Source organism: Cibotium barometz, chromosome 13 (assembly GCF_041138505.1).
Source record: "Cibotium barometz isolate CiBa-2024 chromosome 13, ASM4113850v1, whole genome shotgun sequence".
Classification (NCBI taxonomy): Eukaryota; Viridiplantae; Streptophyta; class Polypodiopsida; order Cyatheales; family Cibotiaceae; genus Cibotium; species Cibotium barometz.
Window position 1 is genome coordinate 4,912,127 of NC_141058.1, and position 14,805 is coordinate 4,926,931.

General features: G+C 46.8%; 1 protein-coding gene across 2 annotated transcripts in view; it reads left to right on the top strand.

Moving 5' to 3' along the window:
* The window catches only part of LOC147632295 (lecithin-cholesterol acyltransferase-like 1), a 39,531-nt gene that overhangs the window by 12,266 nt on the left and 12,460 nt on the right, over window positions 1–14,805 (top strand). The window contains exon 2 of one of the 2 annotated variants that reach the window (XM_086807107.1): window positions 11,445–11,647. The exons of the other annotated variant lie outside the window; for it this stretch is intronic. Within the exon in view, the coding sequence (XP_086663233.1) occupies window positions 11,445–11,577 (133 nt within the window). The 3' untranslated portion in view covers window positions 11,578–11,647. Of the gene's footprint in view, window positions 1–11,444; window positions 11,648–14,805 lie in introns of those variants that run through there. 2 annotated transcript variants of the gene reach the window in all.

Sequence of the window (14,805 nt, forward strand, 5' to 3'; positions counted from 1 at the left end):
CCTTGATTCTCTACAGAGGAGGCGCCCGCTTTTCACCTCTTTGGCTAGAATCTTGTGCCTTTTACAATGCTGAAGTTACATGGATAATAACCTTTGAACCTTGGGCTTTAATCTTGGCTTTATGTTTGGATTATTTCCAACACCCCCCTATAAGCCAAACATGAACACAATGACTTATGACTGACTTTGCCTAACAACAAATCCTCCTTGATACATTGAGATAGAGTCCCCCCTTAAGCACAACATAGGGTATGTGTACTCTTCTCTTACAAACTTCAAGGTATGGATTAACAACAAGTGGGTATACACAATAAAGAGTTAAGCTAACAACACAACAAGGCTTACTCAACAACTAGTGTTCCCACAAACATAAGGCATAGCCAAATATGACTTGGATAATGCTTTAAAAGGCATAAGAGTCATCTACATCTTCACACACTTGAGCAAGGTTGGTTTCTTCTTGAATGATGATCCTTTGGAGCAGATTCTTCTTGATGAGGTGGCTCATCTTCTTCTTTGTTCTTGATGTAGCTTTGAAGAGCTTGTCGATGGCTCCTCTCCTTTGCTTCTTCTCCTCTTTGTTTGATGAAGTTCTCAATTGGGTTCATGGTAAAGTGTGCTTGTATCATTTGCACAAGCATGATCAATATTTCCATGATAAACATGAAGGCTATTGAGAGCCCAAATCCATTGTTTCCAAAATGGAACTTGAAGGCCAATGGTTGCCTCAATGACCATGATGCACGAAGTACATTTTCATCAATGAAGAGTGCCATGAGAGATGTGAGAGGTCTTACTGATTGCATGAAAGCAATGGCAGTGTCTAGCTCACTTGCATGAAGTGTAAGCATGTAGTGATATACATGATGATGATGATATGCAATGGGTTGGTACATCATACTAAAGCATGAGCTTATTACTCCTTAAATCTCCCCTTAATGAGATCAAGCAAGTACAATGAAGTTCAAAACCCTAAAACACTAAAAAATGAGCATGTGAAAATGATGTAACTTTGTGCACCAAAATCTCAATGATGCCTAAGGATTTTTTTAAATGTGGAGCTAGGGCAAGATTTAGCAGTGGGTTAGCATTACTTTAAGCACAATAAACTCAAGATTAGCAATAATAATCAATGCTTAATCTTAAGATTACCAAAACTACTTTCTGTGAGTACCACAGAGCTGAAACTGGTTGCTGGTGACGATTTTACGTGATTTTGACCACACAGGCGTGTTCGCAGCGTTGGAAAAGCCCTAGGAATGTTCTCTTGAGCTCTGATTTGGTTGCAGTAGCGTGTATTTAACGTTTGAAGAGATTCTGACTGGATTTGGGGGAAACACAGAATACGTCGGCCTGCACACGATGTAGACCCCATGAACTGGCGATGGAGATCGCTCTGACCTGATGAGGAGCCCTCTCAAAGGGTTTGATGAATGGTGAAGGGGTTTAGGAGCATGGATGCTTTCTTCAGCTGGGGGTGCAGCTTGGCTATGTAGAAGAGAGAAGATTAGTGCTTATAATTATGATTATGGGCTAATGAGGTGAATAAAACACTTGATGATGGGCTAAGACATGCTGGGCATGGATCTGGAGCTCTGATCCCATGAAAGAAAATGGAAATAATGATGTATTTATGGTGGATAAAAGCACATATATACCATTACTAGTGGATGATTAAGATGAGATTAAGCTAATCACACAAGCATGAAGAGGATATGAATCAAAACACATGAACTGATTTCTCATTCCCAAAGGTGCCTTTTTATAGGCCAAGAGTACATCCTTGAATATAGGAGAGGTGGCTTGATTTTAGGAGAGATGGAGAGGAATGTGGAGAGGTGGAGTGAATGTAGGAGAGGTGGAGTGAATGTAGATGGGCACTGCCCTCATTTTTCTCCTTGATTCTCTACAGAGGAGGGCACCCTCTTTTCACTTCTTTGGCTAGAATCTTGTGCCTTTTACAATGCTAAAGTTACATGGATAATAACCTTTGAACCTTGGGCTTTAATCTTGGCTTTATGTTTGGATTATTTCCAACACCCTCTCCCTGAACACTTTCTCTGGTCTTCTTTTCCCGAGTATTGAGTCTGGCACTCTCACTCCACCCCTTGGAGGATCATCCTCCCTTGGAACCGTTGCCTAAAAGCCTTTCTTGCTGTGCCCTAAGTGGCATCCGACTCATAGGACCGCCATTCCCCTTGCGTCTTGTGGAACACCACCAACCAACCTCCTGGGAATTTCTTCCATGTCTTGTGTTTCTTCCCTTGGGCCTCGTACCTGTGCACTTTCCTATACCTTGGACCTGTGCACATTCATCTTGGACTGAATCAATGTTTAGCCTTGCTTAGACTGATGCTGAAACAATGTTGCTTGGTCCCCACACCACCAAAAGATCAAGACACGAGCGATGGTTTCATCCATGCGCGATGCAGTAAGGGTGGATGCGACATCGGCAACAACAATATCTCAAAACCAACCTAAAGCTCTGATACCAATGTCACATGCGGAAGCTCTAGGAGTCTTCTTTCAGCCGTAGATACCATCTTGGAACAACTTGATGCAAATGCAAGTAAGAGATGGAGAGAAGAAAGAGAGAGATAGCTGAGTATTCGGTATATTCTATAGTACAAAAAGGTACATTCTTGGCTAGCCCATGGCTGCCTTCATGTCATGTGCATGAAAATGCCATGGACATTCTCTGGAGCTAGTCCAAAAGGGGCAGCTAGAAAAAGACCAGAGTTAGGAGCAAGCTACAGTTTGGAGCCACTGTTGGACTTGGAGAAGGACTTGGATCCTTATCAGCTGTACCAGAGAAGAGCAGGAGCTGTCGGCTGAATCAGAACCATAGTCACAAGGGACAGGGGACGGTGACGGGGGACGAGGACGGGGACGGGATGGGGGACGGCCATAAGTAGGGAACGGGGACAGGGGACAGGGGAGGGAACGGCACTCAAAAAATACTTTTTTTTTTAATTTTTCTACTCTACACTTATTCTACTTCGGAAGTACATCAAAATGAGCACAAATTTACACTACTTCGGAGGGACGGGGGACGGCCATAAGTAGGGAACGGGGACAGGGGAGGGAACGGCACTCAAAAAATACTTTTTTTTTTTAATTTTTCTACTCTACACTTATTCTACTTCGGAAGTACATCAAAATGAGCACAAATTTACACTAAAATGGTAAGCTTTTGAGTCATATTAATAATTAAGTAGATACAAAATGAGTCATGACTCAAGAGTCAGGACTCAGGAGTCAGGACTAAGCCTTAAGGAGGCAAAATACATGGACGGACTCAAATGAGTCAATGACAAAAAAGTACTGAAGACTAGAGGCTAGAGGCTAGAGCTAAGTAGTAAGGCCCATGAATCATGATCCATGAATGATCATCCACGTGAAGTGCTCGCCTCATGGTCATGGGTAGCTTGTGCCAAAGAAGCATCAAGCTCATCCTCAGTCTCATCCTCACTGGCATGCTGCTCCTGCACCTCATCCTCTTGTTGCTCTTCTTGTTGACTCATCTCCCACTCGGTGAAGGAATCTGCCTTCTTGGTCACGCTCTTGCAAAGCATTCGCAAGTTCGCGCTGACGAAGACAAGGTCATTGGCACGCTCTATCCCGAGTCGGCTCCTCTTTCTAGAGGCAATGTGCCTGTAGGTACTCCAAAGTTGCTCCAAGCAAGAGGAGCTGACGGCCTGGCTAAGTATGCGGATGGCAAGCTGCTGCAGCTCCGGTCCATCTGAACCAAAGTCCTCCCACCATAGAGCAGCACCAACTTTGGAGCGGTCAACCTGTGCATCATGACAGCCATAGGAGCCATGAAATGACCTGTACATCGAAAGCTGGTCCCTGATCTTGCGCCTAACCGATGCATCAGGCACAAGACGATCCAAGATGACCCTCCATCCAGCGCTCACCTCCCGGTCGCTCTCCTGCTTGTTGCCTTGGAATTCTGGGTCCACCACATAAGCTGCTGCATGCAATGGAGAGTAGTAGGAATTCCACCTTCCTAGACACAAGGCATGGATCTCCTCGTATCTGTCTTCGTCTCAGGCACGAAGTCTTTCAACTTCTCTATCATGCGATCCATGGCCTCGTAGACCTTGCCTATGCATGGTTGCATAGCGTCTACAATCCTCAATAGGTGGACTATGGGCCTCACCATAGCATCTGTGGTCTTCACGCGCTCCCACCAAGAGGCGTCATCCGCCCGTAGCCTACACTCTTGGCCAGTGTTTGTATGGGACTCTTGCATGGCGACAAACTCGTCGCTAAGGAAAAGCCCCCTCAAAGCACCGCTACAATCCTTCAACTGGCCCAACATGAGAAAGTTGTAGGCAAACCGGGTGTCGGAATATTTAAGGAGAGAGAGACAGGACCTCTTGTTGAACTCATGCCGAAGTCTTTGGTGGTTGAGGACAAAGGAGACCATGGTGTTGGCCTCAATGAGCGGGCTGATCCATGGTAATGCCCCGATGTCCTTGAGGAGGTTGTTTAGGCAATGAGCCATACAAAAGGACACCATGACATGTCCATACATACCTTGGAGAATAGCTCCCGCCGCCCTATTGGAAGACTCCCCATCCGCAACAAAGCCCACTACATGCTCGGGGCCAACGATCTCCATGGTGGTAGCCCACTCCGCCGCAAGCACATCCGTGCTCTTCCCAGTGCCGGATGCATCATGAGATGAGATGAAGTACATCTCTCCACGGGAATATGCAACCATGCCGTGAATACTCCTCTTGCGGGTGTCACCCCATCCATCCACAATGAGGGAGACTCCGTTCCTCTCCCATTGCCGCTTTGTGTTGTCGGTCGCTTGCTCTACAATGCGCTTCTCCTTCTTGAGCAATGTAGTGCGCAAGCTCTCGGATGAGGGGAACGTATAGGTTGAGCCATACTCCCCAATCTTCTTAACCATGACCTTGAAGTATTCCGACCTATTCAAGAAAGTAATTTACTAATGAGAAGGGGACTAGGATGATGAAAACAGGAATGATGAATTGGCAATGATCGATTGCACTTACCTAGCCGCTTGAAAGGCAATGTGGTCGTGGAAGAAGAAGCGGCCCACCGCCATATCCACCTCCTCCTTCAACTTGGGGTTCCAATTCTCCCCAAGTGTAGATTGTCGCCGTGGGCCACGTAATGATTGAGAGGCCGTGGAGATGGAGGGTGCCGGTGTCGTGGATGGAGTAACATTCCGACTTGATGGTGAAGGTGATGGTGTGCATGATCCCGATCCACCACATGACTCCATTGTAGAGGCTTGAGTTCCTCTCCCCATCGTCGCGGGATCCACGGCCACTCGTGGTGTCCTTGTCGCTTCGACCGCTTTGTAGACGCTAAGCTTGTCAAGAAGTTCCCGTCTCTTCTCGGGCGTGACATTCGTGCAAAACCTCACCTCATGCCCACTCTCATGCAAGAGGTGGACTCGCACTTTGTCGGCACCACCCGTTCGCCGGTACGGGCAAAGCTTGCATACCCATGGCCGAGAACCGCCTCCATGAACGGATGTGGTGTAGTTAACCTCCTCCCACCATGTCCATCCCGTTGTCCTTCTACGAGAAGCCCCGGCACGTGAGGAGGATGCCATGGTTGAAGATGGCTTGACTCTTGAGCCTTGAGGAATGAGAGAGAGAGAGAGAGAGAGAGAGCCTTGAGGAATGAGAGAGAGAGAGAGAGAGAGAGAGAGCCTTGAGGAATGAGAGAGAAAGAAAGAAAGAAAGAAAGAAAGATATATTAACGTCTATGAGAGGCCAAAGTCGGCCTATGAGACAAAAAATAATACAACTGTGTTCTTCCGGTCATCGGAAGAAAAGAAACCAAAGAAAAAGTGTGCATGTGTCTGGATACAACTGTGAATCATCATGGATCGGTGGAGCCCATATACAAACAATATAAGGGGGGTGGGGATGTGGATGGAGTGCTAAGGCAAGATGCATCTCTATATGCTGAAGGGGTAGTACAAGCATGCTATGCAGATCTATGTCTAACTCCATCCAGTGCCATAAGAGGGATATAAGATATCATACATCGCCGATGCGGAGGCTGTGAATGGCATGAAGATGTACCCTGAGTCTGAATGAAAGCGAGCTAGCCTCTCCTGTGTCTCCATCTGGTGTCTCATTCGGATAGCTGCTATCTCTCGGTGACGGAGTCGGGGTGCTCTATGTCCGGTCTGTCTAGGTCTCCTCCTGGCTCTCAATTCCTCTGCTCTCTATGTGGTCACCCCATGTGGTACATCAGCTGGCACTGGCATAGCTCTTTGGAAGAAATCTGTGAGCTGGGACTGTCTCCCATCCCTAGTGGGAGCGGGTGTCTCGAGGAGTCTCTCTCGAGAACTATGAAGCTCTAGTAGTAGTCTGCCAAGCTGTCGCTGGTCCGAGGCCTCCATCAATTGATGTAGTGAAGAGTGCTCCTCAAACAATCCTGCATATCTATCTCTGACCCCCTGGTGGGCTCTACATCTACATACAAAGTGATCCTCAGTCTCCACCTCCTCGGGGCACAATCTGCATATCCGCTCAGCTCTAGGAACCCGTGCCGCTCTCCCAGCCTCTATCTCTAGCTGATGTGATGAGACTCGTAGCTGTCCAATAGCAACGCGAGAGCTGTGTGGCATGTATACATCCATGTACCACGGTCGATGTATAAACCCATCCCCTGAGATGCTCGTAAAGTGGTCTCTGTAATACAGCATCTTCGGTGGTAGTGGGCTCTCTGGTGCTGTCCATGTCTCCTGTATGTAGTGCTGCCATATGTCTTGTCTCATCACTCTGTTCCTCTCATTGAGAGAGAGGTAACCCCGTGGAGCAGACTGATCATACTGAAAAGGTGGCAACCGCTCAATGTCTATACCATGATGTGAGAACCACTGTAGCATCTGTGCATACCAAGATCCAGTGTGTCCAGCCTCGGCCAGCTGTCTGGATGCCTCAAAAGCTCGGCGGGATAATCTCTCCATGGGCATCTCCCTCATCCTGTATATAAAGGAGATCGTCTGGAACAGTGCCTCCACTGCCATAGGTGGTGCAACAAACTCAGCTCGAGCAATGTCGTGCGGGACGGATGGTTTGCTGCGTATCATCCTCGAGAGCATCAAGATCTGTGGTCTCTCCAGTTGTACCCATGTGGAGGCTGCAAGCCCTGGTGCCCAAACCGCTGCTGCATACATCAAGGCTGGTGTCACTAATGTATCAAAGAGCCACCCCTTCGTGCGGGGTTCCTGAAAATGTGCCTGATGACACTGACGCTCAAGGCCAGCAAGAGCTGCATACCCCCGGGTCACTCTGTCTCGGACTGCCTGAGCCATGGAGAAGCGTCCAGCTAAGCTAGTAAATGTGATGCCAAGGTAAACATAAGAGCTCACCACCTCGACCCGCCCTCCTGCTAATGTGAGAGTAGTGTGGCTCCTAACTGCGGGTGAAGTGTGGAAGATCATAACCTTGGTTTTCCCAAGGTTCACTGTGAGCCCCTGCTGTGCGCAGAAGTCATCAAGAGCCACAAGGTGTCTTTGAAGCCCAACCTGCGTGTCGGATACCAAGACGATGTCATCAGCATAAAGCATAACATGGACAGTAATACCTGATAGCTCAACCCCAGAGCCTCCTCCCTGTGTGATGTAATCGACCACCTCATCAATATAGAGCCCAAAGAGCGTGGGGGAGAGCGGGCACCCCTGCTTCACACCAATGGTGCTAGCAACTGTGTCGGACAAGCCTCCTGGGCATCGGACTCTCCCAAAGACCTGCTCATATAGCCTGTATATACCCCACATCATGTCTGAAGGTATGCCTAGTGTCTGTAGTCGCCGAAAGAGGCGCTCTCTGGGCACAGTATCAAATGCCTTGCGGAAATCCACAAAGCAACAATAGAGCCGTTGCCTCCGTGCCTTGGCCTGATCAATCAGGCACCTCAATGTAAAAATGTGGTCGATGGTCGAGAAGGCTCGACGGAAGCCTGCCTGGCCTGCTGCTCTCAATCCCCCAACCTCTGCATGAGTGCTCAGCTCTGCCTCCAAAACTGCCCCGTATAGTTTGGCCAATATATGGCCAATCATGAGAGAGAGAGAGAGAGAGAGAGAGAGAGCCTAGAGGCTTGGAAGTTGGAAGAGTCAAGACTCAAGAGGCTTGAGGGAGAGGTGAGAGCCTAGGCCCTAGAGCTTGGAACTTGGACGTTCGAAGAGAGAAGAAGTTGAACCTTAAAGCTTGAGCCTTGAGAGTTGTGAACTTGTGTGTGCTTGTAGCCTTGTAGAGGCTTGTTCTTATATAGATAGGCAAGAGAGAGAGGAAAGCCTCAAGGGCAAGAGAGAGAGAGAGGGCCAAGCCTCAAAGAGCCAACAGCCATAAACGGCTAGAAACGGGCAGGCGCAACGGCCAAAAAACGGCAGGCGCAACGGCTCTCTGCCGTCCCCGACCGTTGTCCCCGTCCCTGCGCCGTCCCCGTTGCCGTCCCCTGTGAGAAACGTTTCGTGGGGGACGTCCGTCCCCATCCCTGCGCCGTCCCAATTCGCCGTCCCGGCGTTCCAAGCCTCCGTCCCCTCCGTCCCCTGTGACTATGATCAGAACCAAGGCGGCTACAGGCGCATCACTTAAGTAGATGATATGTCCAATCGGCTGGCCGAGTGCTGGTCGGCCAGCACTCCATGAAGCCCAAGAAGCCTATAAATAGGCAGTTTGCTCATTGTGTTATTCATTCAACTCCTTTGAGTTGGGTCTTAGACTAGGATTTGTTTTGGTGATATACACCTTTTCATGAAGGCAGCCTAGGGCTGTAGATGTAGGGTACCTTTTTGTACCATATGAATTTACTGAATTTCCAGCACATCTCTCTCTCTCTACTCCCTCTCTATATCTGCGTTTTGCATCAGATGGTTGAAAGAAGACTCTCATAGCTTCCGCGTGTTACACTTCAAAAAGTCGACGTGGCAGGATAGCAGTGCACAGCAACCTTACAGGCTTGGAATGATGCGACTAGCTTTTGGAAAGCAAAGGATTAAAAGCTTTTTAAATACTAAAAAGAGGAGAGCTTTTATTATTAAAAAGATGCTTTTTGGGCTATAAGTGAGTTTTTAAGCGCTTTTCCCAAGTGCTTTTGGGGCAAGAACTATATTCTCTCATTGTTGAGACAAGAGAGCTCTCTAGCTCTAAGAACTTGTACTCAAGACTCCTCCAAGAGGTGTTATCTAATATAACTTGGAGAGGGGGGGTGGGCCCAAGGCTATTCCGACCCCTAGTGTGGTGTCTTCTCTCTCTTATGTTTATTTTCAAATTTTCTCAAGGTTTTGCCCATGAATTTGTTGAAGATAAGCTAGCCACAGCCCTTAGAAAGGCCTGTTACAAGTTAGTTATCATTGAGTCATTGAGAATTCAAGAGCAGTGCTAGTGCTACCATTGAGTATCTCTATTCAGTGTTGTATATACTTCATTAATACATGGTAGATTAGGGTCATCTCTTTCTAGGCATGAAGACGAAGCAATTTGTTGTGCATTGGTTTTAAGTCTCTGATTAGGTGCTAATTGCAATCAATCAATTCATAAACCGCTTCTACAAGCACCCATGTTAGTAACAACTCGTAGCCCAACATCGTTGAAGATCTCCTTGGCCAGCCCACGCTCTGAGAGAAACACTCTGCAGGGAGACTAGCATTGAGAATTGGAAATGAAATTGACGATTTTCCAATTTGCATATATATATGCACTAATGTGCTGGTCGGCCTCCTTCCCATGACACCCACAACCATTTCAGGCTTAACCGACTTGCCCCTGCCTGCCGGACTCACATGTGCCTGCCACTGCCATGTGGCACCTGCATGGCCAGAATATGCTGCTGCAGCCTTCGCACAATGCCCAGAGGTGTGTACATAGGTGAGGTGTGTCACAGATGGTGCAGTGTTTCTGGGGACAATTAGGAGCTGAAATTGTCTTTGATCTCCATTGATTGACAGGAAGTTCATCATGGGCTATCAGCCAAAAGAAGTGTGTAACCTTCTGGCTTCTCACACCCAAAATAGCTTCCATGGCTCTAGTTAGATTCTCCCAATGGGAAGACCCAAGTGGGAGCACTAAGCAGTCAAAGAAAGGAAGTGTGAAAAGGCAACTAGAATTAGAAGCAACCAAAATTCAAATATAATGGGTAATGGCTCACATAGAACCTGAAGTTCTATTGGTCTGAGTTTTCACTATGGTGGTTTGTTTGATCTATTGCAAAACATAATGCATTCCCTTTGCAGGCTTCGATTTTTTTGATATGATTTTCATGTTTGTAGAAAACTGTCAGTATATATGGCAGTTTTGGTGACAGCATTGGAAGCCCAGGGGTATGTTGATGGAAAATCTTTATTTGGAGCACCGTATGATTTTCGGTATGCACCTGGCAAGTATGCAGCACCTGTTGCAGCTTCTTTCCTAGTGGATTTGAGAAAACTTATAGAGGAAGCATATGTGAGTAATGGAGAACAGCCAGTGGTCCTACTGTCTCATAGTTTAGGAGGCCTTTGGGCACTCCATTTCTTGAACCAGCAAACACTTTCTTGGCGTCAGAAGTATGTAGGACATTTCATACCAGTGTCGGCACCCTGGGGTGGAACTGTCCAGAATATGAGGACCTATGCATCAGGATATGCAGAAGGGGCACCTTTCATCAATCCATTAGTGCTACGGTCGGAGCAAAGAAGTTCTGAGAGCAATTTATGGCTTCTTCCAGTTCCTGCTGTCTTTGGAGACCAGAAGTTGGTGTCAACTAAACAAGAGACTTATTCGGCCTTTGATATACCGAAGTTTCTAGTTGACATAGGGTATTCTGAAGGTGTTTCCTTGTATAATTCTCGCATTCCACCTCTTACAACTAGCCTTGAAGCTCCTCGCATTCCTGTAACATTGGTCTTCAGTAGCGGGATTGATACTCCTCAAAAGCTTGTCTATGGGAAAAACGGTTTTGATGAGCAACCAAAACTGGTCAATGGAGATGGAGATGGAACCGTCAACCTGTGCAGCCTTTCTGCTGTTGCAGATCAATGGAAAGCTGTAAAAGGTCAGAAATTTAAGGTTATAAGATTGGAAGGTAAAACACACAGTACTATCTTGACAGACATGGAGTCAGTGGAACTCATAGTTAAACAAATACTAAGCAGCAAAGAAACAGATCAGAAACCACTACTCAAATATCCTTGAATCCTCTGTAATCTTGGGGTTCTTTCAATATACAGGCCTGCTTGCATAGCAGTGAACATGTGTGTACATGATGTAATGTGTAAAAAATGTTGCCCTTTGGGTGCTCATTCAATTATAAGATGCTGGTTTTCAGCTACAAAAGCAGGGCCATGAAGGAGTCTGTGTATTCTTGTCAAGTGTTTGGTGGGTAAGCTGGTTTTGTGGCCATGCACACTACACTTCAGAGGACTTAAATCTGTTGTGCTTGTATTAATTGCACTACAGATTCTCAATAATGACACCTGAAGTTTTCTGGCCTTCCTTTGTGGATACTGTAGTGTCGGGCATAGTTGTCAAGTACGAAACGAAGGTACGAAAAAACGGTACTGGTACGGAACTTTTACATTTTGAAAAATAAGTTCAATTGAGGCACAGTCCACTTTAAAAAACACTTGAAAAATAGATATTTGTACACATTTAGAGATGGGAAGTCTAGAGAAGTTATCATAAACTAGATTCTAGAAACAAGTTAAAACATTAGTACAAAGAGACATGAATGGTGAACATATATGTGCGGCATGCCGTAAATAAGAGCCATGGCTCACGGCTTGCAATAGTAAATACAAAAAATTGTGTAGTGACTAGTCACAGCACTAAGTACAAAAATGTCTAGACTAGATCTAGTCCTCCTCCTCGGATGAATCACTAGGGGAAGGAATGTGCTCCCATCATCAGTGGCCAACCCAAAACTTCAATCACTAAGCACATTGCTCTCGTCCATTTCCATGACCCGGAATTACCGGAAGGTTTCTCGCCCATGGTGGTATATAAGGCAAAAGCCTCATGCTTTTCCTTTCCTGTGGAGTCTGGACCTAATTGCCAAAGAGAGAGAGCTTGAGACGAGAGAGAGAGAGAGAGAGAGAGAGAGAGAGAGAGCCTAGTATAGAGAGCTTGAGAGAGGGGGGGGAGAGAGAGAGAGAGAGAAAGAAAGAAAGAAAGTTATATTAACGTCTACGGAAGACCCCAAGGGTCTGTGAGACCAAAAGTAATACAATGGTACCATGGATATACTGAGCCATGGAAAACTGAAAGGAAAAGTAAAATGAAAACATCTGATAGTCATGTGATCAACAAATGGTCCTGTGTAGAGTGAGATATGTTGTGATCAGCTAATGACGATACCCACCTTGGCCAAAACCGATCTTATGGTCTAGTGAATGTCAGGCCTCTGTGATGGGAGCGTGTCATGTCAGCAGAGAACCTCACGAATCCGTTTCTGTGTGGTGGAGGGTCTTGATGCTCTGGGTCGAGGACGTCTAGCTCGAAAAATGGATCGAGCTCTCTCGCTAAGAACTCCTTTGGGGCGTGGAGCTGGAGCGTGGGTGTGGATGGTGGGCTCTGATGTCGTAGTAGAGGAACTGTTGTGGGTAGTGGATTCCGATGTGGATGTGTATGTCACAAAATTTCTTACAACTTCTATTTTTCTATTGTTCATGTGTGGCATGTGGAGCCTGACATGACATACATGTATAGCTGGTGTAGCCTGACATGGTGTGTCTGTGTGGCATATGGAGCCTAACATGACAGTACATTTATGGCTAGTGTAGCCTGACATGATAGTACATGTGTGGCTTGTGGGCCTGACATGATAGTACATGTGTGGCTTGTGGGCCTGACATGGTGTACATGTATGGCTCATGGAGCCTGACATGATGTAATTCTCTGGGACTAGCTATCTTGGAGACCTTTTGTATTTATGTTCTGGGAAGGTTCCGGAAGAAGGATCATGAGCTCTGGACATTTTATCAGATACAACTGAGCAGATGGGTGTTTCTTCCAGTCTAGCTGCACGCGTGTGTGCATGACTTTGATTTTATCTTTGGATGACTTGTATTGTTTGCCTAGACAATGCTTGAGATTTCTGCCTGCGTTGTCCATGGGGTCGGGGACGCTTGGGCACCATGTGGACGTGTATGTGCACACTTGTTTGGGACTGACAGGTGGTCTACATGTGTTTTGCAGGTGGTAAGTATCCCCAAAAACTCAATTTACAGCTTTATAAGTTCACATGCTAATAATTATTGGTGCAGGTTCACACTCACTTATAAGTGACCGGACAACTTATAAGTGAGTACACATTGAGCAGGACTTATTTAATACACGTAGTGGCCAAAAGCTGGGCACTGGACAATATTTGGGCCTTCTTCAAGTAGGCGCCTCCGACCAAAAAGCACACGAGTGAGCTATTTTTGGCGGGGAGCCTCTATTATTGAAAAAAAAAACTCCAGATTGGAGGGGGGCACATGCTTTTCAGTGGTGCATGAGGGATGGTCGGCTGGTTTTTCAGCCTGTTGGCAAGCTTCTACAGCGATCCATTGCGACTGAAGTTCATCGAGTGCATGGGAGAAGCTGGCCAACTCTTTCTGTGTGTCTTCTATTGCTAGCTGGCTGGTTTCACAGCCTGAACAAAGGCTGGACAGGGGATAAAAACAGGGAGGAGGAGCTGCTTGTGATCTGGACAAGTTTCCTTCTGACCTAGGGCTTGCAGCCTTGTGTACTGCTGTGGTCGATTTCTTCTGTGGTTACTGAGGGCTGGTTGACTGCTGTAAACAGCCTTTAAGGGCTGGTCGACTTGCTCATGAGCTAGACAGGAAGAAGACGATGATGTTGAGTTGTCCCGGGCTGATGTGGGAGTGCTATGGGCTGTCCATAGTTGTCCTGCATGTGCTTGATGCCGGGAATGCTCACTTGTGAGAATTGTCAGCAAATTCAGTGTATGTTATGTTTTCTTGTTTTCATATTGTATTGGAAGAAACAGGTGCAGCCAGTGGTGAACCCTGGGCACCCGCAAAGTTGTATTGGAAGCAGACTCCTTTTTGGTAATCTAACCATAAAAGGGGGGGGGGGGGTCAGGCCATCTTCTAGCCCCTAGTGTGGTGTATTATGCAGATTTGTCATCTTGTTTTATTTGGCATGCTTATGTGTATTTTCAGATTTCATGATTGATAAGATTTTCCGTGTACAGTTGCCCTTCCGTTTACAGTGTACCACAAAGAAATCTATGATGGCTCTCTATGAGGTGTCTTGTCGGACCGGGGCCATCTCAGCATGCTGCTTCAACACTATATCGCTATGTCGTCTGAGCTCCATCAAGTACATGCCCAAGCACCTCTGATCCTCAAACTGTATCACCCATGTGAGTGGTCCGAATCCCTCTCGAAAGAGGCAGTGGAATCTCCCCTGTATCTCATAGTAAGCCGAGCAACTGAACATATAATGGGCCTCATCCTCTACTGCTCCTATGATGCACATTGTGCATGTCCTCTCCTCATGTGGGATATCCTCAGCTCTACCAGTCTCTACCCTGAGGCGGTGGGAGGATACCCTGAGCTGGCCGATCGTGATACGCATGTGACATGTGTATCTGTATGTATCCCGGTGTGAAGGGAGGCGGAGAGACACGGAACACCTCTATAGCAATGCCTTTCCACAGTTCGGAGTACACACCAACATCAAGAAAAAGGGGCACCAGTCAACTACTCAGTGAGCTGACACAACATTTAACATCTTAAGCATGAAACCTTGTCTCTACCCTCATTCAATTTTCTAAGCAACTGGAGGAAGCCTACATACATTTGATCAAGAC